At 38.4% G+C, this 27,592-nt stretch overlaps 3 protein-coding genes across 4 annotated transcripts in view; 2 read left to right on the top strand and 1 right to left on the bottom strand.

The window, feature by feature from the left end:
- Positions 1-27,592, bottom strand: part of CISD3 (CDGSH iron sulfur domain 3) — a 293,184-nt gene that overhangs the window by 188,007 nt on the left and 77,585 nt on the right. The window lies entirely within an intron of this gene.
- Positions 4,962-15,930, top strand: RAB5C (RAB5C, member RAS oncogene family). Of its 2 annotated transcripts, XM_083376509.1 has the most exons (6): positions 4,962-5,068; positions 6,882-7,097; positions 9,315-9,466; positions 10,621-10,743; positions 13,653-13,746; positions 14,639-15,930. In XM_083376509.1, exons 2-6 carry the CDS (start codon positions 6,944-6,946, stop codon positions 14,752-14,754), a joined length of 639 nt encoding a protein of 212 aa, XP_083232635.1. In that variant the 5' UTR covers positions 4,962-5,068; positions 6,882-6,943; the 3' UTR covers positions 14,755-15,930. The 2 variants fall into 2 exon arrangements, with proteins under 2 accessions (XP_083232635.1, XP_083232636.1); XM_083376510.1 differs by lacking the exon at positions 10,621-10,743.
- Positions 16,849-27,592, top strand: part of KAT2A (lysine acetyltransferase 2A) — a gene marked incomplete at its 5' end in the record, with an annotated part of 31,537 nt that continues 20,793 nt past the window's right edge. The window contains 7 exons of the mRNA XM_083376298.1: positions 16,849-17,142; positions 20,767-20,890; positions 22,382-22,527; positions 23,597-23,686; positions 23,944-24,125; positions 24,555-24,746; positions 25,524-25,630. Of these exons, the coding sequence (XP_083232424.1) occupies positions 16,849-17,142; positions 20,767-20,890; positions 22,382-22,527; positions 23,597-23,686; positions 23,944-24,125; positions 24,555-24,746; positions 25,524-25,630 (1,135 nt within the window). The remainder of the gene's footprint in view (positions 17,143-20,766; positions 20,891-22,381; positions 22,528-23,596; positions 23,687-23,943; positions 24,126-24,554; positions 24,747-25,523; positions 25,631-27,592) is intronic.

Raw genomic sequence — 27,592 nt, 5'->3', positions numbered from 1 at the left:
GTCTTTCTTTATATTCTTTATTGCCGTTACAAATTTACCTCCCACCTTTTCCTCATTGGCTTAGTACTCAGGCTGTCACAACCTATCCGAAATGCCTAAAAAGAATACATTATCCCCATCTCTAATTATATCTCCCATTCTTCAAATTCTATTGCTTCCTGCCCTTATTTACAAATTACTTTTATGTCTACTAGTTCCTAGGGGTTGTCTCTGGAGTATCAGCAAATTCTGGTTAATACTGTTTTTTTAACATAGCAAGGCCTCTGATCCTAGCTCCTACATATAGTTTCCAAACTTCAGCCAAGCTCATAAGATTAGAAATATACACAATGTATTTTCTTCACAGGCTAGCATGTCTTCTTACAGTTTCTATAAAAACAGTAAGTTCTTTTCCCCACAAATCCCTCTTTTTTCTTTTCATGCTTTCTATTGATTTTTACATTCATATTTTTCAAATTGTTGCAACATTATTCCACCCTTTTCACTTTCATTTTTCATTCTCCCTCCAACCATACATTCCTTACAACATGTTATCATCACTGGTCCAAGCTGCACACAACAAAAAATTATTATTCCAATTGTCAATACTAAAATTCCCAACACTACTAATTGTTTTACCCATCCGGTCAAGTTAGAGATCCAAACACTGACTCCTTTCAAGGGATTCTCTATGGTCCTAGCCTTTTCTTGTAATTTATTTATTTGTTCATGATGTATTTCAATTATTTCAGAATAATCAGGTAACTCTTCACAAGTATTATATATCCATGTACAACAACTATAATCAATTCATTCTGCACATTGCCCACTCACAGCAGCTGCTAAACTTTCAATTTCTAGCTCTTGTCTTAACAATGTTGTCCTTACTATTTTTAATTCTTCACTTAAGAACATTATATACCTTGGGTTACATTTACTAATTCATCCATAATATTGGTATAATTGTTTATTCTTTTCATCATTTCCCATCTCCATCCCGTAAATAAGAGGGCTAAAGTCCACTATATGTCATCTTTTCCAAATGAATCATCCCTTTTTCTCCTATTTAGTAAATACCTGGGATGTTCTGGTGTGAATATATGTGTCCCATCCTGCACTTCCATCACTGGCACCAATTTAGTCAGATAACACCGTCCAGTCATCATTGTAACAGTAATAAATATTATTTCACAGTCTAGGCATTAGCAACACTATCGTGCCTTTTTGATCCTGCATCATGGCATTATTAACAACTTCCAAAGCATAGAACCACTGACAGTACAGATCATCAATAGCACAATTCTGATAAGCCTTATACAAGGACTCATTTGTGGATGGTTGAAACAAACTTCTAGTGATGTTTTGAATAGTCTGGAGTCATGGTGACATTGACTATAGTATTTTTACACCAGCTATCTCCAGTAGTTAAGTTTCCTCTGATGCACCAGTCAGGGATTTAGTATCCATGACTTCCATATCTATATCATAAAAGAAAAAAATGTTATTCTCTATAACAGTGATATCAAACATAGCAGAAGGAGCAGGAGTGGCTTGCAAAACTCTTTTTAATTTATTGCCATCTCCATCTTTCATCTGAATGCATGTCTTAACCTGCTGCTTCAATTTATTGCTAGTGATAAGAATTACCTCATTCCATGAATACAGTCCTGTAGCAGTATTAATTATTATAAACTTAGGGTACCACCGTTTCCACAAATTATTGGCTAACTATTGACTAAAGGCTTGAGGGTTTGGTGTCTTACTTTTAATTCTCGAACTGCACCTGCATTGGGTTCTGGATCCACTGAAAGTCCCAGAGTTATATTGGAGAGTAGGCCACATAATGACAACAGTAATATTCTCATCCTCATAGTTTAAGCAAGGAATATTACAATAACTATGGTGAGAACCTCATTCTATGCAATGACAACAACAACAAGGAATAATACAATTATAATTACAATGAGCACACATCAGGAACTGATGTCTCTTTCTTCTTCTTCCTAAGCACACAACATATTTCTCACCTGAAACAGTAGAAAATTAGAATCCCAACTGCAATTAACAAACCCAAGTTACCTAAAATTGCCAAGATTCTAAGATTAGCTATGATAGAGTTAATCTGAAACTACTAAAAGGCCCCCAAAATAAAAACTCAGAATCCAAATATGGAAAACATGGGGGGAAAAACACATGGAAAAAATCACAATGCCTATGTTGTTTGCTTGATGTAAAGCAACGAAAAAGAATTTAGAGTGAATGAGTAGGATAAGTGTCTCTACTAAAGCAATGATATCAGATGCAAATTGAATAACTGGGTTACAGGTGGTTTCAGGTATCAGGCCTTGTGTTCTCCCAAATAGCACAGTTCAGGGAGAAAATCCTTTATAACACACAATGTCCTGAAAAGAAAAAGTAAACAGAAAATTTGAAATACAAATTTCTATCCAGGCATTTGGTTGTATTAAAGAACAGGTGTAGACTAAAGCGTCAGTCACAGCTTGAACAGTCCAAACAACATCAGGTGGATCTGCAGCCTTCAGCCTGGAATGATGGGGCCAGGTTCTGAACTGAAACACTGGTGTAGATGGACAGTAGCACTTTAAAAAAAGAGAATCTCCTACACGCTTTCACATAGACCCAGACTGGTCCAATCCAACAAGTGCAGCTTCCTGCAAATATTTAACAAGAAAAAAAAATCATGGCAGACAACTGTTCCACACAAGAATACTGAACAGGATCTTCAGTTTGGTATGGATCAGTAAATAAGTAAAAATAAAGAGAAAACTCAAGAGATCAAACAAGTGCACTATGTAATGCGAGACATTTTCATTTCCAACTGGACAAATCTTGTATGTCTAGATATAGTCTCAAAAACAAACAAACAAAAAAACCTGAGACGTCGCTGTGGCAGCAAATTCCTTCTCCTTTTATCCTGGCCACTTTTTACAGAGGCACAATTGAGAGCATTTTAACAAACTGCATCACTGTCTGCTTCGGTGGCAGCAGTGCCTCATATAGAAGGTCCATACAGAGACTGGTAAGGACATCGGAGAAGATCATAGGAAGCTTGCTTCCTGGTATTCAGGATGCTGCTTATAAGCGTTATGTGTTTAGAGATCAAAGCATTGTTAGAGACCCCACACATCCACTTTATGGTCAGTTTCTGTTGCTCCCCTCTGGAAGGAGGTTTCGAAGTATTTCTAGCAGGACCACCTAATTCTGTAATAGTTTTGTTCCCTATGCCATCCTTCTGGTAAACTTGCAAGATTCATTTTTCTTGCCATGCACATGTATACATAACCCGAATTAGAATGTTGTTTCTCTGTGTCATATAATATATACTGGTATATGCATAATTCTGTATTTATTTATTTTTGTCATATTTATGTAGTGTATGTCAGAGGTGGTGACCCTCTGAGAACTGTATGCAACAAAATTTCATTTTAATGTATGCCAATTAGTGTACATTTGAAATGACAAGTTATTCTATTCTATTCTATTCTAATTTCTATGAGTGCAATTTGTCAATATACAATATGCAATGTGATGTCCATACCTAGTTTTAAGAATTGCTAAGGACCAGATGATTTTTACTATGTCCTGATATGTAAAACCATAGAACTCAAGGGTGTTTCTTTTTCACATGACTGTATCTTTACATGTGTACAGTGTGCACACACATACACACATATATAAAATCTCTGTGTGTATCTGTGATGGGCAACAATATCTCTAAATAAGAAGAAGAGTGGCATATGAGTGTAGAACTTCCCTCCCTGAATTCAAGGAGGAAATTCTCTCTCTCTCTCTCTCTCTCTCTCTCTCACACACACACACACACACACACACACACAGAGTGATGATAGGAAGGCAGAGATTGCAATTTAAATAAATAGAATAGAATAGAATAACTTCATTGTCACTTTGAATGTACACTAATCGGCAAAACATAAAATCAAATTTCATTGCATACAGCTCTCAAAGGGTCACCACCTTCAATACACACTACATAAACATGACAAACATAAATACAGAATTATGCATATACCCACATATATTATATGACACAGAGAAACAACATTCTAGTTTGGATTATGTATACATGTGCATGGCAATTAACAGAGGAACCTAAAAGAAGCAAAAGGAGGTAGTCCTGCTAGAAATACTTTGAAACCTCCTCCCAGAAGGGAGCAACAGAAACAGACCCTAAAGTGGACGTGTGGGGTCTCTAACAATGCTTTGAACTCTAAGCACATAGCGCTTATAAGCAGCATCTTGAATACCAGGAAGCGAGCTTCCTATTATCTTCTCAGCTGTCCTTACCAATCTCTGCATGGACTTTCTATCTGAAGCACTGCTGCCATCAAACTAGACAGTGATGCAGTTTGTTAAAATGTTCTCAATCGTGCCTCTGTAAAAAGTGGCCAGGATAGGAGGTGTGCTCTCCTTAATTACAAACATCAACATATCTTAATCAGGAAATGCCAAATTTTTAAAAAGTATTTGGAGGAGGCACAAAATGTTTACTGTTGCTAATGTTTGCTTCAAATTCTCTTCCACCTTCCCCCGATATGCAATACAAGAAGATAAGGGCATAATATTGTTCCACATTGGCCACTCTCTCCAACCAGGCGCTCTTTTCTGTAGCACTATTTTTGGATATAGTACGACTCCTATGATCTCCAGCCATTAAAGTCGAATGTAATAGGAGTTGTTATAACGCCGTTTCTGGAGGTTTCCTGCGATTCCGCCACAGGCATACGTTTCTAATCGGCGATTACGCCCCGCTCCTTAATGCCCATTACTCATGGCCGAACGCGCTTTGCGGTCGTTTTTCTCTCCCTCTCAAATGACATCACCTGCTCGGAGTGAAAAGGCAGGGCTTCGAATGCTTTTTCGTGATTTGCCAGTGAGACGGCCTGTCAGAGAGAGGAAGTAGAAATAGGCAGCTTCTGAGGAAGCGGAAGAAGCTGAAAAGAAGCCGAGGGCGGAAGTGGTGGCGTTTGAGATTTGGAATTGGGGAAAACGGGATTCTGGAAGGCGGTGGGTGGACTGTTTTCCGCGGCGGTCCCGCAGGCGGGAGCAGGTAAGCGTACGGTTTTGCTCGGGAAAGACGGAAATCAATCCCTAAAACTTTCAGATTTAAAATTCTTGAGGGAGCCCTTTAATTTCCCCTCCGTCACACACAAGAGTAGCTTGGAAATGGGGTTTCTTAGCCTGGCAAGCCAAATGAAACCTCCATGATCTGAGGCAGTATATCCTTCACTATCTGTTGTTTGTAGACGAGGACGTGAGAAATTCTTGGCTTTTTGGAGGCGATTAGATCACACTGTTGGAACTAGAGTGGCGTCTGCTTTGGCTACAAAAGGCTGCGCTGGGTTTAGGACTTGTTGACAAGGTCCTGGTGCTTTGCTTTGAGGAATATTACGAACTGGAACGAGTCCTTGACCTGAGAACTAAACAATATAATCTCTGATATTTAAATAAAGCTATGGTGATAACAAGGGATGGTACTGATTATGGTGGGTGTGACATTCCTTACTGGGAGTGCTTCCTTCCTTTTTCCCTTTTAACAGGACTCATTTATATTTGATGTTAGCATCTGTAATTTAGGTACAGCATTCATGTATGGCTGTATGCAATCATTTTGATAGTTTTTATGCCACATAATAAAGGTGGCAATTTTGTATAGCATTCTCTAGCTCTTACCTTATGTCATTTTGATCTTGGTCTGTATGTATACTCCATCTTAAGGAGGTTGAAATGTATGTATGTATGTATGTATGCATTTGAGTTATGCCAGAAGTTCATAAGAAGGCTTAGAATAGTGTGAAAAATCCTAGCCTTGCCTCTGATAGTATCTAATAGAGTTCCTACAAAATGGCTTTCCTCAACCAGAACTCCTCAAAATGTAGTTTGGCCAAAATGGTCATGGTTGATGGGGACTGTAATTCAATAGCTAGGGATATGAGGTTGGAAAAGCTCCTGCAAGAAATGACCTTAGTATATGAGCAAAATAAAATAACTTCATTTTATTAGTTATATACTGTTCCATTATGTTAAATCTGCAACCTATTCTTTAAACGTATTAAAGTTGGTTATTTCAAGACCCCTGTGTTATAAAACATATATTTTCCCTCAGGTAACATTTATTCATTAAGTGTTTATGCAGTTATTTTCATACATAATTAACTTATTAGAGTCATTTAATTCTACTGTATCTTAAAGCTTAATGATTCTTGCTGAAAACTTGATTTTTAACAGCTGAACTTCCATTTTTCCTGATACTCAGGTTTCTTTATTTGTGCTAATTGCATTGACCATTTCTATTTCCGTTCTGAACTATTATACTGAAAAATGCTATAAACTGTAAAATGCTAAACTTTTAATCTAATACCCAGTTCAATATCATATTGTCATATTGGTCAAACCTTGTAACACAATTTTTTCCAAACCTTACTTCAATTCTGCATGGTTAATCAGTATTAGCCCTGTGAAGCTGCTTCAGATAGCTGAAAGGGGTTAAGGAATTAGCTTGATTATGGCCAATTCCTGACCTTATGGTAAAAATAAGAAGAAGCTTCTTGATTTGTAGTTCATTTAACTTGGCTATAACCCCAAATTAGTATTTGTGTGATGCTGAAGGTGTACTAAAATGGCAAACTATTTAACAGTCATTTAATGTTAGTACTTCTCTAACTTGCAAAATCCTTTTCATTTTCTGTTTGTTGCTACAAGTCTCTTCTGAAGTGAAGAACTACAGTATTTTAATAAGCAACATATTTGCTCAAGGATTTTTAAACAGATGATGATTCAAACTGGCTGTTTGAATTGAATACTTCAGGTGCTGTAAAAAAAGAAACCTGTCTCTTCCTCTGGCTGAAATATTTTTCTTTCAGTTGCAGCATATTTTGCTGACAGTCCCATTTTTCTACTGGAACTTGTGCCATTGTTGTAGACCATGGCAGCTCGACGTCCTAATGGGCCAACTTTAGGCAATAAGATCTGTCAGTTCAAATTGGTGCTTCTGGGAGAGTCAGCTGTTGGGAAATCAAGCCTTGTCTTGCGCTTTGTAAAAGGACAGTTTCATGAGTATCAGGAGAGCACAATTGGAGGTAAGTGTCACAATCATGGATAAAGCAGTTCAGAAAATTTGAACATGTAGTTTGGTAGTTAACAAGTATTTGTCATTAAGGAATTCTTTCTAAACTAACCTGTATAGATGATTCTTGGGGATGGATGCCATTGTTAATTCCTGCTGATACCTTCCATCTGTCTTTAAATCATCTAGCATCCTCTATATTTATTGGACTACAACTCCCAGAATTCTCTAACAGAAAGTCATGATTGCTGGGAATTCTGGAAGTTGGGAGACAAATCTAGTTGGTGAGTTATTATTCAGTGGACTATGCCTACAGCAATGCATTGTGACTACATAATAGTGGACAGATGTTAGATAAATTTTCTTATGATACTTAGTATGAAATGTTGATAAGATTGAAAGCCTGGGTCCAAATGATTTTTCAGAAGAGTTTCCTTATTAATGTATTTTGTGAATGGAGCAAATTGGAGGAGGATAGAGTTATCTCCAGGAAATGCTGAGATTAGGATTATTTATTTATTGCATTTACCTCTAGTGTAATTGAAGAAATTCTGGATGGTTTACAACAAATACTGGTACAATATAATAAAATAAAAACAAATATAAGTTAACAACATGTTAGGTGTGATTTCCTAAGTCCCTTTGAGATTTTTTTAGCTGTGATTCCAATAAAAACAAAAGAAACATTACAAGTACATGGCCATGCAGAAACCTTGCTTTGTTAAAATATCATATCTGGCTTGAGGCCAATTTTATTTATTTTATTTTAATTCCATTTATATCCCGCCCTTCTCCGAAGACTCAGGGTGGCTTACAAGCTTAGCACTAGCCTTCATTCTATGTATATGCCTGCTTATTAGGGCTTTCACACACACCCCAAGCGGCATTATTACAAAGTCAGCTTAATTGCCCCCAACAATCTGGGTCTAGCTACATCATTTCTGTTCTTTTTTAAAATGTTCCTGTGACAAGTGCCAGGCACATTGTATACCTTAACAATTCTGTACACAAGTTTAACAGACAAGCTTATCCGGCCTTTCAGTAAGGTCTTTTTGACTATGTAGAAGTGAAGAATCTGAAGAGAGTAATGATTAGCTAAGAACCTATTTTCATATGGCTAGGAATCTGCATTCTATACATACTGAGATGATGGAATTGATCTAAAATTTGTGCCTCAAACATTACGTTTGTAAATTACGCTTGCCTGATGCTGCAAGGAAGATGTGATTAATTTAACTTCAGTCACAATAACATGCTAAGTTAGTTTGTTTTCTTCTCCATGATTTGAATGAGAGAGATAAATGAGAAAAAAATCAGGAGTAATAAAGCACTTAGCAAGCACCTCATACAATACTTAGTTAATCACTTCACATTGGTTTGGTAATTCTGGACTGCCAAATAAATGTTCCAACTTTTCAGATAAATACTTATATTATGGATCTGTTTGGCCTTAGGAAAAGAGTTTAAAGCTTTGGAAGGATCCACCAGAACACCTTCCATTGTCAAGTTGATATGTTTAATTTGTCAGTTTTATTTAGAAAGTATCTATATATGATGGACTTCATGTGGTCTTTTACATCATTGATGTAAGCCAGCTACACAATCAAAACTCATGTATGAACTGATAATCCAAACCTCTTGTCTGCAGGAAAAGTTCCCCCACACCAACCTGCTCCCCCACCTAGCTAACATTATAAACTTCAACAGTGAAGTCCCAAAATATTTTACAATTGGGCCACTTCTCTCTAATCACAATTTGTTATTGTGGTTTGTTGTAAGTTAATATATTTTAACTTTACAATGGGTTCAATGTACTTTGGATCATTTTTCTCAATAAGCAAATACTGCATGATGGTTTTTGACTCATTTGTTTAACTCGGTTTTCTTTATTTAGTTTTAGGATTTCTGTGGAGAGGCAAGTACCGTATATTTTAGGTCATATTTAGGCAGAAATATTGAAAATTCAAAATGTTAAACCCACTGTTCTCCATTAGCACAGTTATGTTTCAACTATGTCAGTGAGAGAAAATGTCTTCCACCTACGTCACTGGGAAGAAATCTTCAAGTATGCAGCGGGTGGATAATTATTGGGTCAATACAAACTCTAGCAGAGAATTGGATGCTTTACAGGTGAAAAAAGCTCTTGCTTCTATGTAAAATATAGCCACCCCTGAATGGAACCCAACCTCAATTTCTGTTCTGACTATGCTTTAATCCTTCTGTATTCCAGCTGCTTTTCTCACACAGACCATTTGCTTAGATGATACCACAGTCAAGTTTGAAATCTGGGATACAGCTGGACAGGAGCGCTACCACAGCTTGGCCCCCATGTATTATCGAGGGGCACAAGCTGCCATAGTTGTTTATGACATCACTAATATGGTAAGGCTTTTATAGACTGGGTCCAGAATTATCCCACATGGACAACAGTAGCTTCATTCCTCTTGAGGATATGATATCCCAGGCATATATAAATGTATCCACTGAATGAATGGCATTTTAGGAGGGAACCGCTGATGCAGAATAGTTTGAATTTCTTGCCATTTCACTGTAATATTGGGCCTAGTTTGCACAGTGTTATATTTCAGAGCAGTATAAATTTCAGTCAGCTTATTCTACAGAAAGATTCTCTCTATGCAATATCTAAAGATAAAGTGAAGGAGAAGACAGGCTAAAGCTCTAAACTGCAGCATGAAATGATGTAGCATTGACATTACTGACCTCAGTAAGAACTAAGCCTCAATTAAAACTGCAACTAATTTAAATAAAATTAAATTTATTAATTTAAATAAAATAGCCACAGATGTCTTAATGTCTATAATTCTATTGAATGGTTATCTGTTGATGTACAGAATTTCTGTTAAAAATGAAAATAGCCCAAATTTCACAAAAACGTCATATCTGAAAAGATATCAGTGTTTTCACATGAGTTTGGCCATTTTTAATTTTCAAGGTTTTAAGCATTCCATATTGGAAAATATACATAGGTCATTGTTGAGCTGTTGGATTTTTGGTATTCTCGGCTTCCTTCTCTTCTGTGGACATAAGTCTCAGAACATCTAAGCTTTGCTACATATTTGAAGTTAAAGTCTACTAATTTGATATTTTTCATAAACAAAATCCCAAGCACTGAAATCATCTACATGTACTTACTTCTCTACACATACCCTGTCTCCTGTCTTGTGACTAGAAGGATAAACCAGAATTCAGTGTTTATATTAATACACATGAACTAAGAATCAAGGATCACTACTGGTATGGGAAATCCGCAGCCCTTCAGATGCTGACCTGCAGTTCGTAGTTTCTCTTACCACAGCAACTTTTGCTGGAGGGAAGAAATCCATTCCGCGAGGCCTAGTTTACTTTCTCATACCTGGTATACTGCTTAAAGCTGTCCCCAGATTCAAGTGTGGAGGAGCCCCACCACTGGAAAATACATTGTATCAGGTATCACCTACCTCAGAGCAGGAGACATACGGTATATATGTTAGAATTCCAGGAGGTGAGAATTATGGAGCTGTGCTTGCTCTTCATAGGATACCTTTGTGCGTGCCAAGAATTGGGTGAAGGAACTGCAAAGGCAAGCTAGTGCTAGCATTGTCATTGCCCTGGCAGGGAACAAGGCTGACCTGGCCAGCAAACGAGCTGTTGACTTCCAGGTAGGTGAGGTTTTTTTCTACTGGGAAATAGTTTTTCCTTCAGTAGTGTTTTGGATGCTTTTTCTACATGAACAATAAATACCTTAAGAATCATAAGGTGGTTCTGCTTCTGTCCAAACCCAACTGTATCCTTTTCAAATTTCACTCTTTGCATAAGGACTATAAGAGGTGCCTTATCAGGATAATCCCTCAACAAAATGTTTTAAGTGGAAAATGATCTAAGCTATGAATTAGGAAAGCCCTTAGTCATATTTCATTTTTGCTATGAATTTGCTACTCTTCCCTAAACAGGTTTATTGATAAAATTTGATGTGCTGTTTTTAACCATGATTCTTAAATGTGTTTTGTGCAATCAACAAAGCATTTCAAAATACCAAAAAAGATAACATTATGAAAAGTGTTAATCCACTAATCTGAAAGAACTGGTCTTTTTTACAGTTTATTTGTCATATTTACATATTTACAATCCCAGGGTAATACTAACCTACTTGTACTTTGGACTACTGCAGCTAACATGTGTAAAGCTGCTAGATTTAGCAATACAGTTGCAAGAAAAAGTATGTGAACCCTTTGGGATTACGTGGAGTTTTGCATGAATTGGCCATAAAACACGCTCTAAACGTCATGTAAGTCACAACAATAGAAAAACACAGTCTGCTTAAAATAATACTACACAAACATTAGCTGTTGTCATGTTTTAATTGAACATAAGATGGAAACATTCACAGTGCAGGGTGGAAAAAGTATGTGAACCTTTGGACTTAATAACTGGTTGACCCTCCTTTGGCAGCAATAACCTCAACCAAACGTTTCCTGTAGTTGCAGATCAGACCTGCACAACGATCTGGAGTAATTTTGGACCACTCCTCTTCACAAAACTGTTTCAGTGTAGCAATATTCTTGGGATGTCTGGTGTGAATCGCTCTCTTAAGGTCATGCCACAGCATTTCAATCGGGTTGAGGTCAGGACTCTGACTGGGCCACTCCAGAAGGCGTATTCTGTTCTGTTGAAGCCATTGTTTTGTTGAATTACTTGTATGCTTTGGGTCATTGTCCTGTTGCATCACCCATCCTCTGCGGTGCTTCAGTTGGCGGACAGATGGTCGTACGTTTTCCTGCAAAATGTCCTGATAAACTCTGGAATTCATTTTCCCATCAATGACAACAATCCGTCCAGGCCCTGAGGCAGCAAAGCAGCCCCAAACCATGATGCTCCCTCCGCCATGTTTTACAGTGGGGATGAGGTTTTGATGTTGGTGTGCTGTGCCTTTTTTCCACACATAGTGTTGTGTGTTTTTCCCAAACAATTCAATTTTGGTTTCATCTGTCCACAGTATATTTTGCCAGTAGTGCTGTGGAACATCCAGGTGCTCTTTTGCAAACTTCAAACGTGCTGCAATATTTTTTTTGGACAGCAATGGCTTCCTCCGTGGTGTCCTCCCATGTACTCCATTCTTGTTTAATGTTTTCCTTATTGTAGATATGTCAACAAAAATGTTAGCATGTGCCAGAGATTTCTGTAGGTCTTTAGCTGACACTCTAGGATTCTTCTTTACCTCATTAAGCATTATGCGCTGTGCTCTTGCAGTCATTTTTACAGGACGACCACGCCTAGGGAGATTAGCAACAGTGCTAATCTTTCTCCATTTGTAGACAGTCTGTCTTACTGTGGACACATGAACATCAAGGCTTTTGGAGATACTTTTGTAACCCTTTCCAGCTTCATGCAAGTCAACAATTCTTGATCGTAGGTCTTCTGAGAGCTCTTTTCTGTGAGGCATGGTTCACATCAGACAGTGCTTCTTGAGACCAGTAAACCCAAAACAGGTGTGTGTTTTTAAAGGGCAGGACAGCTGTCAGCAACACATCCAATATCACACTGATTGGAGTCAAGGTTGGCTCACTCCTGGCTCCAATTAGCTCTTGGAGAAGTCATTAGGCTAGGGGTTCACATACTTTTTCCACCCTGCACTGTGAATGTTTACATGTTATGTTCAATTAAAACATGACAACAGCTAATGTTTGTATTATTTTAAGTAGACTATGTTTTTCTATTGTTGTGACTTACATGATGTTTAGAGCGCATTTAATGGCCAATTCATGCAAAACTCCACGTAATCCCAAAGGGTTCACATATTTTCTTGCAACTGTATATCCTTTACTTGTTTCATATATTTTATTCCTCAGTTGGTGCAAACCTGTATGTAATCACAAATTTATTAAACTAGGCATGAACATCTTATAGCTTGAACCCCCTTTGTTGTCTCTGGAATCACTTGAGTATAACTGATCATTTTCTTCTCCTCCCCCCTTCAATTTGGAAAGATTATAAGCTTACAATGGCACCCCTCTTCCAGGTTTTCAGCTGAAGTGGGTTTAAACCTGATTTCCTTAATCCCAACCAATGAAATAAGACACACCATTGAAAAATAGCAGAGAACTGTAGATCAAGCAAAGAATGACATTGGCCCATCTTGGCTTGTATTCATTGTAAAGACTGTTGAAAAATGAAATGGAACCCCTTGTTTGTCTAATGCGGGCATGTCAAACTCACAACGTCACATGATGTCACACGATGTATCGCAACTTTTTCCCATTGCATGCAGTTTTGGCATGACACATCTGGCCCACGGGCCGGGAGTTTGACATGCCTGATCTAATGTATACAGTAATTATCTTGGTCAAGCTAATTCCAGGAATAATCAAGAATATTATATCATAACACATTAACATGCCAGATCAATATTTCTATATTTTGTCTGTCTTATAGTGCGTAGAGTATGGCTAGAGTTTTTCACCATATTTTTTTACTGGCATTGATATAGTCTAGCTGTAGAAGTGTACCAAACTTACAAAGGTTAAATGCATCACTTTGAAAATTCTGACATTGCTGACATGATTGCTTACAGGAAGCCCAGATCTATGCAGATGACAACAGTTTGCTGTTTATGGAAACATCAGCGAAGACAGCAATGAATGTGAATGAGGCTTTTGTGGCAATAGGTTAGTCAAGGGGAGAAAGGCAGGTTGAGGAGGGTAAAGGTAAAGATTCCCCCGCACATGTGTGCTAGTCGTTTCCAATTCTAGGGGCCGGTGCTCATCTCTGTTTCAAAGCCGAAGAGCCAGTGCTTGTCCAAGGACGTCTCTGTGGTCATGTGGCTAGCATGACTAGATGCCAAAGGCGCACGGAACGCTGTTGCCTTCCCACTGCAGTGGTCCCTATTTTTCTACTTGCATTTTTACGTGCTTTCGAACTGCTAGGTTGGCAGAAGCTGGGACGAGTAACAGGCGCTCACTCTGTTACGTGGCACTTGGGATTTGACCCGCCAAACTGCCGACCTTCTGATCGACAAGCTTAGTATCCTAACCCACTGAGCCACCACGTCATCTCCTCCAATTGGGCTACACCAAGCAAACTTTTTCAAGCATAGTAATCTAAGTTCCCAAACATTCTGTAGAATTTTAACAAAATAAATTTGTGATAAATTGCAGGCCTAAGCAAAAGAGGACCTTTCTGGTGTTGGGTAAGAGCATAGGCTCTAAAATTGCAAGAGGAAAATAAGAGACAAGGCAGGGAACAGAGAAATGAGTAGAAAGGTGACTGAGTCAAGGTAAAAGGGAAACACAGGAAGCTTGTGAACTATGGAATAAGAAGGTCCAGAGGCTGAGATAGACTGATTGGCGTAGGAGCACATCTACCTAAAGTGTATTTTGGGATTGTTCATCTTCCATTGAATTACAACAGGTACATCGAGCAGGATTAGCCAGGAAAGAATTAGTGATCTCAATAAATCTCTCTCTCCCCCCCACAACCATTTCTTTTGTGCTTTAAATTTTTACTGTGGAATGAATTTAAGAACCAAGCTCCTAAATATACCTTCCTCTTTCCCCTCAGCAAAGAAACTTCCCAGAAATGAACCACAGAGTACAACAGGAACAGCAGGCAAGAATCTAAACGTCAGCCTCCAGGAGAGTACCCAATCTAGCAAGGGGCAATGTTGCAGCCACTAAGGATTCTTGTCTGGCAGCTCCAGTAGGAATGTGTCTGAATCAATTGCACTTACAAGACCAGCTGCCAGGATATTATCCCACCCCTCCTGAGATTTTTCCCCCCTCATAGAATGGAGGAGGGGAATACAGCAGAGGCCATTCCTCTTCTGAACAAACAATAGATTTTTTTAAAGAAGTCTTTTTAATACAGATGAACAATGGCACTCTTCTACATCTTTGTAGGTGGACAATGTGTGCTTTCAGAACCTTGGTCCCTCTTCCATTCTGGCTTTTATCTTCAGGATTTATACTCTTGTATTTGCTCAGAGCTCCCTGGAAGAAGGACATCCTTTTCCAAGACAAAATATGTCTTCTATAACATCTGCTTGGTGATTTCAAGCTCCTTGGTTATTCCAAGCTCCTTCAGCTGATAGTGTTCTGCCCTAAAGAAAAGTAGAAACTGTAGCCAGGGGAGGTCACATAAAATAGGAAAGAGTTGCAGAATTATTATGCACAACATTTTTTGTTTAAAGTTTGGTTCAGAAATGACTGTAAAAGACTATGTTACAGAAACCTGCAGGCAACTGTGAATTAAAGCTGTAGTAGTAATGATAGATTGAGAGAAACCCATAGCCTTTAAGCTTTGTTTTGACCAAATTTGTAATTATGAATGTTTTTGAAGAACAATATAAATTTGATTTTCCTCTTTTGTATTCTAGTTTCCAGCATTTAACAAATCAGTATCTTTTTAATAACATATACCAATTAGTCCTTTATCCTTCCTGGGTTGCATTGGGCTTTTGGTATGCCAAATCTACATTAACCTACTATTTACATGCTAGATGTAATGCACTAATTCAGCCAGTTAAATATATAAAATGATCATTTTTATGAGTAACATTATGCTATTATAACCCTATCCAGATGTTGGATGTATCAGCAAAACAGGTTGGTAGACTGTATTCAAACTGGGGAGGGGAGCAATGATAAATATTTTCATATATACAACATTACCAATATTGGTAATGCAAAAGGGGTTTTGTTTCTGAGCTAGTGTCCAAGGAAATTTTTGTCTTATGCATATTTGTATTTAAGACTCTACATCAATCTCTTCCATACAAAACTTCAGTTGTGTATGAGTTAAAAAATAAATTTTTATAAATCCAGTGTTGATCATACTTGAATCGTTGTTGCAGATATCAGCTTACATAAATACTGGTAACTTTCTAAATTTAACGTTTAGTTTTGCAGGGGTTTTGTAACTTTGTTTACCATGACTCCCTAAAACGATTAAATACTTTTGCAATCATTTCCTCATGAATATAACAGATTCAATGAGGGTTAAGATTGGAGAGAAAAATAAAAGATTGGTAACTTGCACTGTATTTTCTGACACACATTTAATTTTATTAGTTCCACCATAGATTGATCATCTAGCTTTGTCATAGCATTCAAGAAAGACTTTGTTGAAAATTACCCACATATTACAAAGTGGTCATTTCTCAGAAATAGCTCTGCTTTTACTTTCCTATGCCTTTACTTTCCCAGGGAAAATTTGATAGTTTGTATTAAAAAAAACCAAAAACCTACAACTTCACACATACATCCCTCCCAAATTGGTTGAGGGTCATGACCCAAAGTTTGAGAACTCGGATGCTTTACTGTTTGGAAATCTGAGGTACAATGTACAAATAGTGCTAATTTAAAGGAAAACTGAAATGCACATTAAAATTACTGGTAGTGCGTTATATCTATAGTTGAAATTTAAACTATAAAGTTTAAATGTTCATATCCTGCAAAAGTCTATCCTTGCTAGCATTCATTCCGTTTTACAAATGGATGAGACCTTCATTTGCAACAGATTTTCTAAAATTTGCGAATTATGACAAATCAATTTTTTACATATTTTTCACTCTTCGCTGTATCTATATTCATGGCTAGAAAAACCGCATTTGCCTTTTTTTAAAAAAAAAATGTAATAGGTTTCCGAATAGACAGCAGCCTTTTCCCATTAACAATCTATAGAAATACATTTCCCAGCATGCAATTGATATCGGAGCATGCGCAACAGCGCTCAACACCCATGGACAAAGGCCCCCCTCCCAACTTCTGAACATGCTCAGTGGTAGGCACGCGCCCACGCCGTCTTGCAGGGTCTTGGGCATCATGGCGGAGACAGAGGTCTCGCAAGCTACCCGGATCCCGCAGACTAACGCTGCTTCCTCCGCTACCTCCTCTGCAGTTACAACACCGCCGGTAGTAGGGGGAAGCGGAGCTGGAGGAAGCACCAGTGATCCGGTCCGTCCAGGATTAAGTCAGCAGCAGCGCGCGAGCCAACGCAAGGCGCACGCGCGGAGCTTCCCGCGGGCAAAAAAGCTGGAAAAGCTGGGAGTATTTTCAGCATGCAAGGTACGGGGGCCTGGAGGAGACAAAAGAGTTTGGGACTTCCTTCGGGTGTGTGGACCAGCCATCGTTGGATATTCTCTCGGACAAGATGCTGTGAACTTAAAAACCATACGCATTGTCTGCCAGTTCATGGGTTCAGGATTTTATTTATGGAACTATGCTATGCTCTGGGCCCATCTCAGTAGGCGGCTTTGGGATTACAAGGAGTTGCTCAACAAATTGGTGGTTCTTTTGGCCTGTTCGGCTACTGTGATGGGCACTAGGTGGCTCTGCAAAATCTAGACAGGTCTTTTGCACCTATTCTAACGATCGTCCCTTGACCAGCTGTGGTAGGAATTAAAAACATGCAAATTTTTGCATGGAAGGCATATAATCTTTTACTTAGCTTTACCTCATCAATTTAAAATTTAAATCAACATATTGATTTTAATAACATTCATCAAATGCTTCCTGGGAAACATCTGCTTTATGAAAATACATTTATTTGTCTAAAAGAGAGAAAATATATTCTTCATATAGTTTAGAGTTAACAAGATATTAATTGCCAGGGGGTTTGCAACCTGATATCCTAAGTTTTATTATTATTATTATTTATTATTATTATTACCTTATTTGCCCCAAATATATTAAGTACATTTTTAAAATGCTTTAAAAATCATTTGTTTGGTTAGGAAAAAACTTCTATCAAGTTTAGATTTGACTGTTTTTCCCTTAATGAGAAGAAAATTAGCAAGCTAATAAAATATTGTAAGAGGAAATAAAAGTATAGCATGGCTTGTATAGAAGGCTTGATCTGCAGGTTATTGACTTCAACAGATTATAAGGCAATTTGCAGTATTTATATCTGACATTTCTCTGTAGATATTTGCTGTGCCATGATGAGATGCCGTGGAGGGGGCATGGCTGCCCATACCTCTCAGCATCTTAAAGAAGCTGCATCTTTTCCTGATTTGCACAGTAGCATTGTGCATCTGTATTGTACATATAACAATACACAGAGAGGTTGACTGAATGTATACAGTAGGAAGAACCATTACAGAGTCAAATAGGATGTTAACAGGATATGAAATTGCACGCATTTTTTCCACCTCAAGAAATATCACAGTCAACCATTTTATCAATGATAGTATTATGAGAGCAAAAGTATATGTGGGAAATGAAGTAGAAATCAGTTGCTGTGTTATCAGAAGTGAGACATAAATGCTTTGTGCAGGGACAATTTATTGCTGCAAAGTAGCCCTTGCAATACAGTTGTATGCCCCTAGATGTGGATGTTTTTACTGTTGTGCTAATAGTGTAGTGTAGAGATAATCCTTGTTTAGCAAGCATAATTGGGACTGTCGAGCAAATTGGTTGCTAAATGAAACAACTGGGCTTATTGTCTTACTTGGATTTCCCTTTGCTTTACAGACTTGCAAAGGTTATAAATGTGAGGTTTGGTTATAAAATTATTTTTTCATCATTGTGTGTAACTGCAAACAGTTGTTAAATGAGTCAATTATTAAATGGCAATTAACCTGTATGCTCCAGCTGCCAGTGGAGCTGAGGACTGCCCCCGACCTCCGTTCATTCCGCCGGGACCTGAAGACTGGCTCTTCGAGCTCTCTGGCCCAGGCTGAGGATTAATTTTATTTTAACTGGGGTTTTACTTATACAGGGATAAATTTAATTTTTTTTTAAACTTGGTTTTTTAACTTTTGTATTTTGGTTTTTAATTACCCTGTAAACCGCCCTGAGTCCTCCGGGAAAGGGCGGTATATAAATGTAATAAAATAAATAAATAAATAATAACATCCTAAAGTGCATATGATGGATTAGAACCATAGTCTTTAAGTGTTCAGAGCAACACTGGGTGCCTTCACTGATCTCATCAAGTAGCCAAGTTGGTTTAGGTACTGTGCCTGGAATTCAAATGCTGACAGTGTCAGATAAGGAAGTCCTTGGCTGAGAATTCTGAATGTTTAAGCCTGGAAAAGGAAGGAGAAAAAGTAAATGTAAGTGATAGTCATCTTTACTTCAATCACTTGTTGCATATAATATTGTAGTATTGTGCGTGTTGAGTAGGCCATTTTATACCTGTTTCTGCCATATTTTAATACAGATTTATAAGAACATTTGGTTGCTTTTCAGTCCTAAGTAACCCTCAGTAACATTTGCTATTAACAAAGCCCCAAGATAGGAGCCAGAAGTGCCTGTTCCTCCGTCAGTATGAACTTGTATAGAGTTTACATTTTTCTGCAGAGATCTTGTTATAGGCTTCATCACCAAGCGAAGCTAATGGAAATATGGGACAATTTTTTTCTAGGACTGCATCCTGTGTTATTAACTTAACTAATGCAGTGTTTCACGTAACAACTGTGGCAGGAAAGGTCATAAAATGGGTCAAAATGTTTCACTTGACAACAGAGGTTTTCGGCTCAATAGTGATCATAAGTTGAGGATTACTTGTACAGGAATTTTGTAGTTTTGTGTTACTAATTCTAATATTCTATAGTTTTTTATATATTGATGTTTTGTATCACACATGTTTTATACTATACTATAGTGGTTCTTAAATAAGATGCCATTGCACATAGGTGTACCATGGGCTTCTTACTATTGTGCCACAAGATTTTTGTCACATTACTTTTTAAAATATTTTTATTGTATTATGTATATTCTGTATATTCCCAGCCTAATGCTGGGAAAGATTGAGGGCAAGAGAAGAAGGGGATGACAGAGATTGAGCTGGCTGGCTGGAGTCACTGAAGCAGTAAGCGTGAGCTTAGAGGGACTCCAGAAGATGGTAGAGGACAGGAAGGCCTAGAGGAACATGGTCCATGGGGTCATGATGGGTTGGACATGACTTCGCAACTAACAACAACAACAATATTCTGTATAATTTGATACCATGCGGATACTTTTAAAATTGTATAATTTCTCCTCAAACCTTCCTTGTATCACATGTTCTATATAAAATCAATAATTTTCTAATGTACTATAGAAATAGGGCTATATTCAGTATTTGTCCCATGGATTCAAAAAGGTTGAGAACCAGTGCTGTATTACAATTTTAATAGTAATTTTAATTTTTACACACACACACACAAACACACATTTTAGTAAAATACTAATTTTATAGCTTTGTGTTAATCATTCTAATTTTTAGCTATGTTGCATAGTTGGGAAGATAGATTGTTCATAGAGGCAGTCCTTGTTTAGTTGCTACCTCATTTAGTCATCATTCATTGTTAAGACAGCAATGAAAAAGTAAATTTTCAACTAAACTTACATTTATGGTATTTCCTGGTGTCTGAAGGAAAGGAAAGTTGAAGTAAGATCATAAGCATGTTTATAGTTTCACTTAGCAACAGCTTTACTTAATGATTAAGTTGTTGGTTCTAATTGTGGTTGCTAAATGAGAATGACTCGAATATTATTATTAGTTTTTGTTGGTCACTGGCTGTGAGAAAGATAAAATTTGATTTGATTAAAACCCACTCACTTTTTTGTCACAAATCTCCTAATTCGTAGAATGCACCTCCAAAAGCCACGGGTGGCTTGGACAATGAAAATATTAACCTTTATCTTTGCTTTATATGTTTATTAGCTTAAATTCTGTCTCTGTTTTTTCTCCCACCTCTGCAGGCTAATGACTCTTGCAAGTGCAATGGCTGGAAGAATCCAAATCCTCCCACTGCTCCCCGCATGGATTTGCAACAAACAGTCACCAATCTCAGTGAACCCTGCCGTAGTTGTGGACACACACTAGGTGACTACAGAGTTACTTACCACCTCCACTACAATCTTCTCTCACTGAGACTGAAATATACGGTTAGCAGGAGGAGAGATTTCAAAATTGGGTCTACTACCATTAGCATGGATGTGCAGCATACTGACTAGAGAAATCTAGGGTTTGAAATCTAGGTGTCTGAAAGTTTACAAACATCGCTGGCCAGATGAAAGATTCTCTGCTAGAACCATAATACAGTGCTATTAGCAGGGAAGTGAATAGGAAACTTTTTTCCAGATTGCAAAATCTTAATTTGACATTGGCTACTCCCATATATTTCGTTCAGGGTTGGGCCTGATGGGAACTTCCAAAGATGTATTTGAATGGATTGCTTCTTTCACAAGCAATGTTCTCTTGTCAGCTCCCTTGATGCTGGTGGCAGCAGTTCTAGTTGGCTATTAGATCTTCCTATCCAGTAAAATATTAGTGTACTGTTCTTCAGCTACATAAACTTTAGGCTGTAATTTTGAAAAGTTTGTAATGATAAATTTGAACTGATTAGATTGTGTTATGGAATTTGTTTTCCTTCATTTTTTATGACTTTCTAGTTACAGTTTTTTTAAAAAAAATGTTCTCCCCCCCCCCCCCCCCGTACTGCTTGTTTCTTGAAAAATACTCCTTTAGGAGCAGTGGGAAATCAATTGGTGGTCACTAAGGGCTAAACACAAGAGTAAAAAAATGAGGAAGAGGATCCATAGTAGGCAATAGCACGGGGCTTTTGGGGACAGTGGAATTCTGTATATGTCTAATTTTGTTTTTATACCTATTTTAGAGAAGAAGCAGTTAGATCACTCATTTTGTTCTTTTAGGGTTAGAGCCTCCTTGACTTTGTGTATGACATCAGATGGTCTTGTCATGTTAATTTTGTTTTGTTTTGTTTGGCTTTTTAAGAATAATTTAAATACTTTTTCCACCAACCTTCATCAACAGTTGAGCCAATATATATATATTTGCTCTCAGTTTTTTTCTCCTTTCAGTAATCTTCCAAGTTGGATAAAAAGGGAGGTGATTTAGCCTAAGCCAGAATCATGAGCTAAGAACTGATTTTGACATAAAATTCTGATTAGTTAGGAGAACAAGACTCCTGACTATAATGGGAAATTGGGAAGCTATTAAACACCAGTGTCTTTTATTTTCAAAAATACCTTTGTGCTTCACATAAAATCCCAGTAAGCATTCTTAAAAATAGAAATGGTGGATAGTTGCAGTTTATTGCTTTAGATAAAAATGCATGGACATTTCCACGAAGAAAAAAAGATAACCTGTAATATCATGAGCAATATTTATGTAGCCATTTTATGATTGACCATGGTCACCAGGGCAATCATCTGTTGTTGTTTTTTGTCAGTTTTCTATCAGTTCTGTCACTTTCTCTAGACAAAGAGAAAAATTAATGGACAGTGAACCTCATTTGTATTCCAGCAAGACATGAAATTCAAAGCTTGATCTGATTTTCTTACCTGCCTTTAGCTGACCACGTCTCTCATCTGGAGAACGTCTCTGAGGAAGAGATCAACCGTCTTCTGGGGATGGTGGTAGATGTGGAGAACCTCTTCATGTCTGTGCATAAAGAGGAAGACACAGATACCAAACAAGTTTATTTCTACTTGTTCAAGGTGAGATAGGATTCTAGAGTGCATCTTTGGGTTAGAAGCCTATTTGAGGTCAACTTATCCTAAATCAGCCATTTTTCATTGTTATGCCATTATTATGCAGATCAATATTAAGAAGTGCCTTGCTAATGTGATCTGCTCGTCTACTTTGAATATGGGCCAGATGATTATTTTTTAATTGTAATTTCTATGCCTACCTTTCACCTGACTTGATTGTGGGCAACTCATTTTGATTTATTTTTTGGTCTAGTTTTTCCAAAAGTGTTTTTTCACAAGGCAACTTGTGAAGACTTTCTTGTTTTTCTTTGAAGATGTTTCACTTCTCATCCAAAAAGCTTCTTCAGCTAAAGAAGCTTCCTGGATAAGAAGCAAAACATCATCAAACAAATGTCTTCAAAGAAAAGCAAGAAAGTCCAGTTGCCTTGTGAAAAAGCACTTTTAGGATAACTATGATCTGGATGACAGATGATGATGATGATGATGATGATGATGAAGATGATGATGATGATGATTATACATGTCAAGAATTGACCTGAAATAGTTGAGGGAAAAAAGAAAGCATGCTTACTGTGTGTTTTAAGGATGTTATATTTAGAACTTTTTACCATTTAATAGCAATATCATCCACCTTATATTACATAAGCAAAAAAAAGGTATCAAAAACTATTGATACTTAAACACATTTTTGAAACTCGAGGAACTCTACTATACAGACAGTAAGGAGGAATGTAATTTTTTTCTGTAGGAAAATTAAGGCACTGGATTTTTTTTCTGGAATTTTTGGCCTTCCCATACAACTATATTAGAATGAGCTTTCTATTTCCTTAAGGTTTTTTTTTTAATTTTCCCCTGGGCTCTCCTCCTTGACTTTTTAAAATTTTACTCCCTTTTTCTTGTTTCTTTGATGCAGGCAATGATTGGCTTTAAACTACTAACCTGATAATTGGAGTTTGGTAGGCAGATCAGTTCTTTCTAAGCCACTGCCTTAGACATTTGAAATTAATCAGATTATAAAACACCTCTGGAAGTAATATGTGATATTGAGATTGGATTTGCTTTTCTTTCTCTGAAGCTTTTAAGAAAATGCATTCTACAGATGAGCCGTCCAGTCGTCGAGGGCTCCCTTGGCAGCCCCCCCTTTGAGAAGCCAAACATTGAGCAGGTAAGATGCTGTATTTTTGCAGATGTAAGATGTTATCCTAATGTTAAAGTCAAGTCTGATTCCTGTTGCCTTGTGCAGAAAAACAGGCATCCTGAAGAAAGCATCTAGCCTTTCAATCTCAGTTGACATGAACGAAAAACCCAGACTCTTAAAAAACATAAATCAATAAAAATAGAAGATAAATGCAGATTGATGAGCTATAATAATTTTTTCCTACTGCTAAAAATACCTGCTATTTCTGACTTTTTTACTCCCAGGGTGTCTTAAACTTTGTACAATACAAGTTCAGCCATCTGCCCCCTAAGGAGCGACAGACCATGTTTGAGCTTTCTAAAATGTTTCTTCTTTGCCTAAACTATTGGAAGCTAGAAACGCCATCTCAGTTCCGCCAACGCTCCCAAAATGATGATGTGGCAACATACAAAGTCAACTACACACGGTGAGCCTAGGGAACAAGGCAGAGGGGAGAGCAAAGGGAGAATAAAGTTATATTTCTTTCCATCATTTGTTTTACGGATCTAGTTTTTGTCCAACACACACACACACACACACACACACACACATATAAGGGGGCAAAATTCACTTAACAACTGTCTCACTTACCAGCAGAAATTTTGGGCTCAATTGTGGTTGTAAATTGAGGACTACTTGCTGTTTAAATATACTCCCAACAGTCCCCAGTAGATATTATCAGTTATGCAGTCATATTATACTCTTCTGGATCTCTGCCCTCAGCTCTCTTACCTCAAACTAGCCTTTGTTTTGTATCCAGTGCAAGTCAGCTAAAGGCTTTCCTAAACACAATCCTTGGTGCCTTAGATTCCTGCTTGCTTTTCTCTCTCACTACTCACATCTCATACTTTTCTAGGTGGTTGTGTTACTGCCATGTTCCCCAGAGCTGTGACAGTCTTCCACGTTATGAGACCACCCAAGTCTTTGGGCGCAATCTCCTCAAGTCCACTTTCACGGTTACTCGCAGGCAGCTGCTTGAGAAATTCCGAGTGGAGAAAGATAAGCTGGTGCCAGAGAAACGGACTCTCATTCTCACTCACTTCCCCAAGTAAGTCAAACATTCAGAAAATGATAAGAGACTGGGTAGGAAGGGAATATAAAAAAGGACTTTTTAAAATGGTGAAGCCTAGCTCTTTTTGAGATAGTAAACTTGTGTCATGGCTGTGTTATTTTAGGTTGGTGGGGAAGGTATATGCAGCAGTCGTAGGGTTAATCATCTTTATGGATTCAATTTTTTTTACTTTATTATCTCTATTAGCTAGCTTTTATTCAATTAGATTGGCTTTGAAGGGCTTCCATAAAGCAAAGATTGGCTCTGTGTGTGTGTGTGTGTGTGTGTGTGTGTGTTCTGCCTGTATATGTAACAGGTAAGAAACCAGTGACCTTATAGCTCTTGCTGAACTAAAGCTCCGAGCATTTCTCATCATTGGTCATTTTAATTATGGCTACTGGGAATTGTGATTCAACATCATCTAAAATACTTCAGATATCATGTTCCTGCCCTATAAGAGTCCAAGGTTACAATGTGCATTTTAGCCTTTTTTTTCCTTTTTTTGTAAGCCAGCTATATAAAATAGAGTATGCTTACCTGCACTTTTTAGTGGAGAAAAGGAAGAAGCATCGCAGCTTACAAAATCTACCTACTGCTGATTTCTGAAGTAAGATTTGAGCTAATGAATTAGGCACCATTCAGTTGGGTTCAGTTCTGTTTATTGTATGAATAGGTAGTGACCTGTTTTTAATAATAAAGTGGGATTTGAATGCCAATAAGTTGACATTAATTAGATTGGATTTCTGATCCATTTTTTTTCCAATTCATATCAAGATTTTTGTCAATGCTGGAGGAAGAAATCTATGGGGAGAGCTCCCCAATCTGGGAAGCTGACTTCACAATGCCTGCAACTGAAGGGGCCCCACTTGTACCCCGGCCAGGTATCTAATATTCCTTTTAACTGATGTGGCTGTCAGGACCCACCCCAATCCACGTCTTAGGAAAACAAAAACTCTTGGAGTCAGTTCTAGTCCAAAAGGAATTTTTACTAGGACATACTTGGTTGTGGAAATACAAGACAGGACTTAGTATTGTTTTACAAATTGAAACTTTATAAAGGGTTCCCGGTTCAACCCCCCTTCCCTCAACCCCATTTGGTCAGCCCCCATCATTTTACTTGTGTCATCCCTTTCATGGGAAAAAAGGAACTTCGAATCTTTATGGTTATTGCCTTCTTCCTCTACAGAATTAAATGAAGACACAGGCCAGACGACTTCTTCTCTAAGCCTCCCTTTTGTTCCCCCAGTTCAAAAGATTTCCCTTGGTCTTTGAAATAACCTAAGGCAGGCTGAATCCACATATGATCCTCCTTCCTCGGGAGATGGCAGAATCCATGGGGGGGGGGGATAATGTTTTAAACATACATTTATGAATGTGATATAAATGGATTCTGACAGTGGTGTTGGTTGGTATAGCTATAAAGGGTTTCAAATTGTAAAACTGCTGTGTAGTAAATTAAAATGCTCGTTTGTTTGCCTTAGTAAAGCCTGCTCTGATTGACGGGCATTGTCTGATATGACAGCCAGAGATACTCCTCAGCTCTGGTGACCCAGAAGTTGGGGTCTTTTGCATGTAAAACAGCCTCTGCCCCAAAGTATTTGGTTGTTGAGCTACATTGTTTTATGTCCCTTCTCCTCCGATGAGGTTTAACTTACAGGAACAGTAGTCATATTTATGGCAATGGTTCAATTCCTGCAAGTTCGGCCGTTCGCAGATGGTGTTGGCAGGGGGGCAGAGGTCAACCCCTAGGCCCCTTAGTTGTGGGGTGCCTCGGGTCGGTACTCTCGCCCCTCCTGTTCAACATCTATATGAAGTCGCTGGGAGAGATCATCCGTGCCTTCGGGGTGAGGTATCATCAATATGCTGATGATACCCAGCTTTTCATCTCCACCCCGAACCAACCCAGTGATGCCCTCAATGTGATGTCCCGTTGCCTGGAAGCGGTACAGATTTGGATGGGAAAGAACAGGCTCCGGCTCAACCCGGCCAAGACTGAGTGGCTTTACGTACCGGCATCTCGTTTAGTCCAAGAGGTTCCATCTTTGGTTATAGGAGGAGAGATGTTACCTCCCGTTGATAGAGCACGCAATCTAGGCGTCTTCCTGGATTCACGACTCAGTTTTGAAGATCATATTGGAGTCGTGGCTAGGGGGGCATTTGCCCAGATTCGCCTGGTACGCCAGTTGTGCCCCTTTGTGGACCGAGATGCCCTACGCACAGTCACCCACGCACTCGTTACCTCCCGTATAGATTACTGCAATGCTCTCTACATGGGGCTGCCCTTAAATACCACCCAGAGGCTTCAGCTGGTGCAGAGTGCGGCTGCACGGGTAGTGATGGGAGCACCCACGTACTCCCATATTACACCGCTCCTGCGTGAGCTGTATTGGTTACCGGTTGCCCTCCGGGTGAGATTTAAGGTGCTGGTACTTACCTTTAAAGCCCTACATGGCTTAGGCCCGGGATACTTGCAGGACCATCTGCTGCCGGGAACGAATTCCCATCGCCCAGTACGCTCACACAGAGAAGGCCTCCTCAGGGTACCGTCAGCTAGACAATGTCGGCTGGCGACCCCCATGGGGAGGGCCTTCTCTGTGGGAGCGCCAGCCCTGTGGAACCAGCTCCCCCCTGAGCTTCGGATGGCCCAAGATCTCCAGTCCTTTCGCCGCAGCCTCAAAACACTCCTTTTCCACCTGGCTGACCTGGACTGACGGATTTTAATTATGTTTACAATTTTTTAACTCTAATTTTTAATTTTAATTTTAATTTATTGTACAGAGGCCTTTAATTTTAATTTTATCTTAACTTCTGTATTTATTGTATGTTATTGTTGTTAGCCGCCC

The sequence above is a fragment of the Vipera ursinii genome (assembly GCF_947247035.1).
Source record: "Vipera ursinii genome assembly, chromosome: Z".
In the NCBI taxonomy this organism is placed as follows: domain Eukaryota; kingdom Metazoa; phylum Chordata; class Lepidosauria; order Squamata; family Viperidae; genus Vipera; species Vipera ursinii.
The sequence above is the reverse complement of the archived record's forward strand: the minus strand, read 5'-3'. Positions and strand labels throughout refer to the sequence as shown.

Excerpts from the sequence above, each read along its gene's own strand:
- RAB5C (XM_083376509.1), top strand. The coding sequence starts at position 6,944 with ATGGCAGCTCGACGTCCTAATGGGCCAACTTTAGGCAATAAGATCTGT. Across the intron at positions 7,098-9,314 it reads TCAGGAGAGCACAATTGGAG|CTGCTTTTCTCACACAGACC; the intron begins GTAAGTGTCACA and ends TCTGTATTCCAG. Across the intron at positions 10,744-13,652 it reads AACGAGCTGTTGACTTCCAG|GAAGCCCAGATCTATGCAGA; the intron begins GTAGGTGAGGTT and ends GATTGCTTACAG.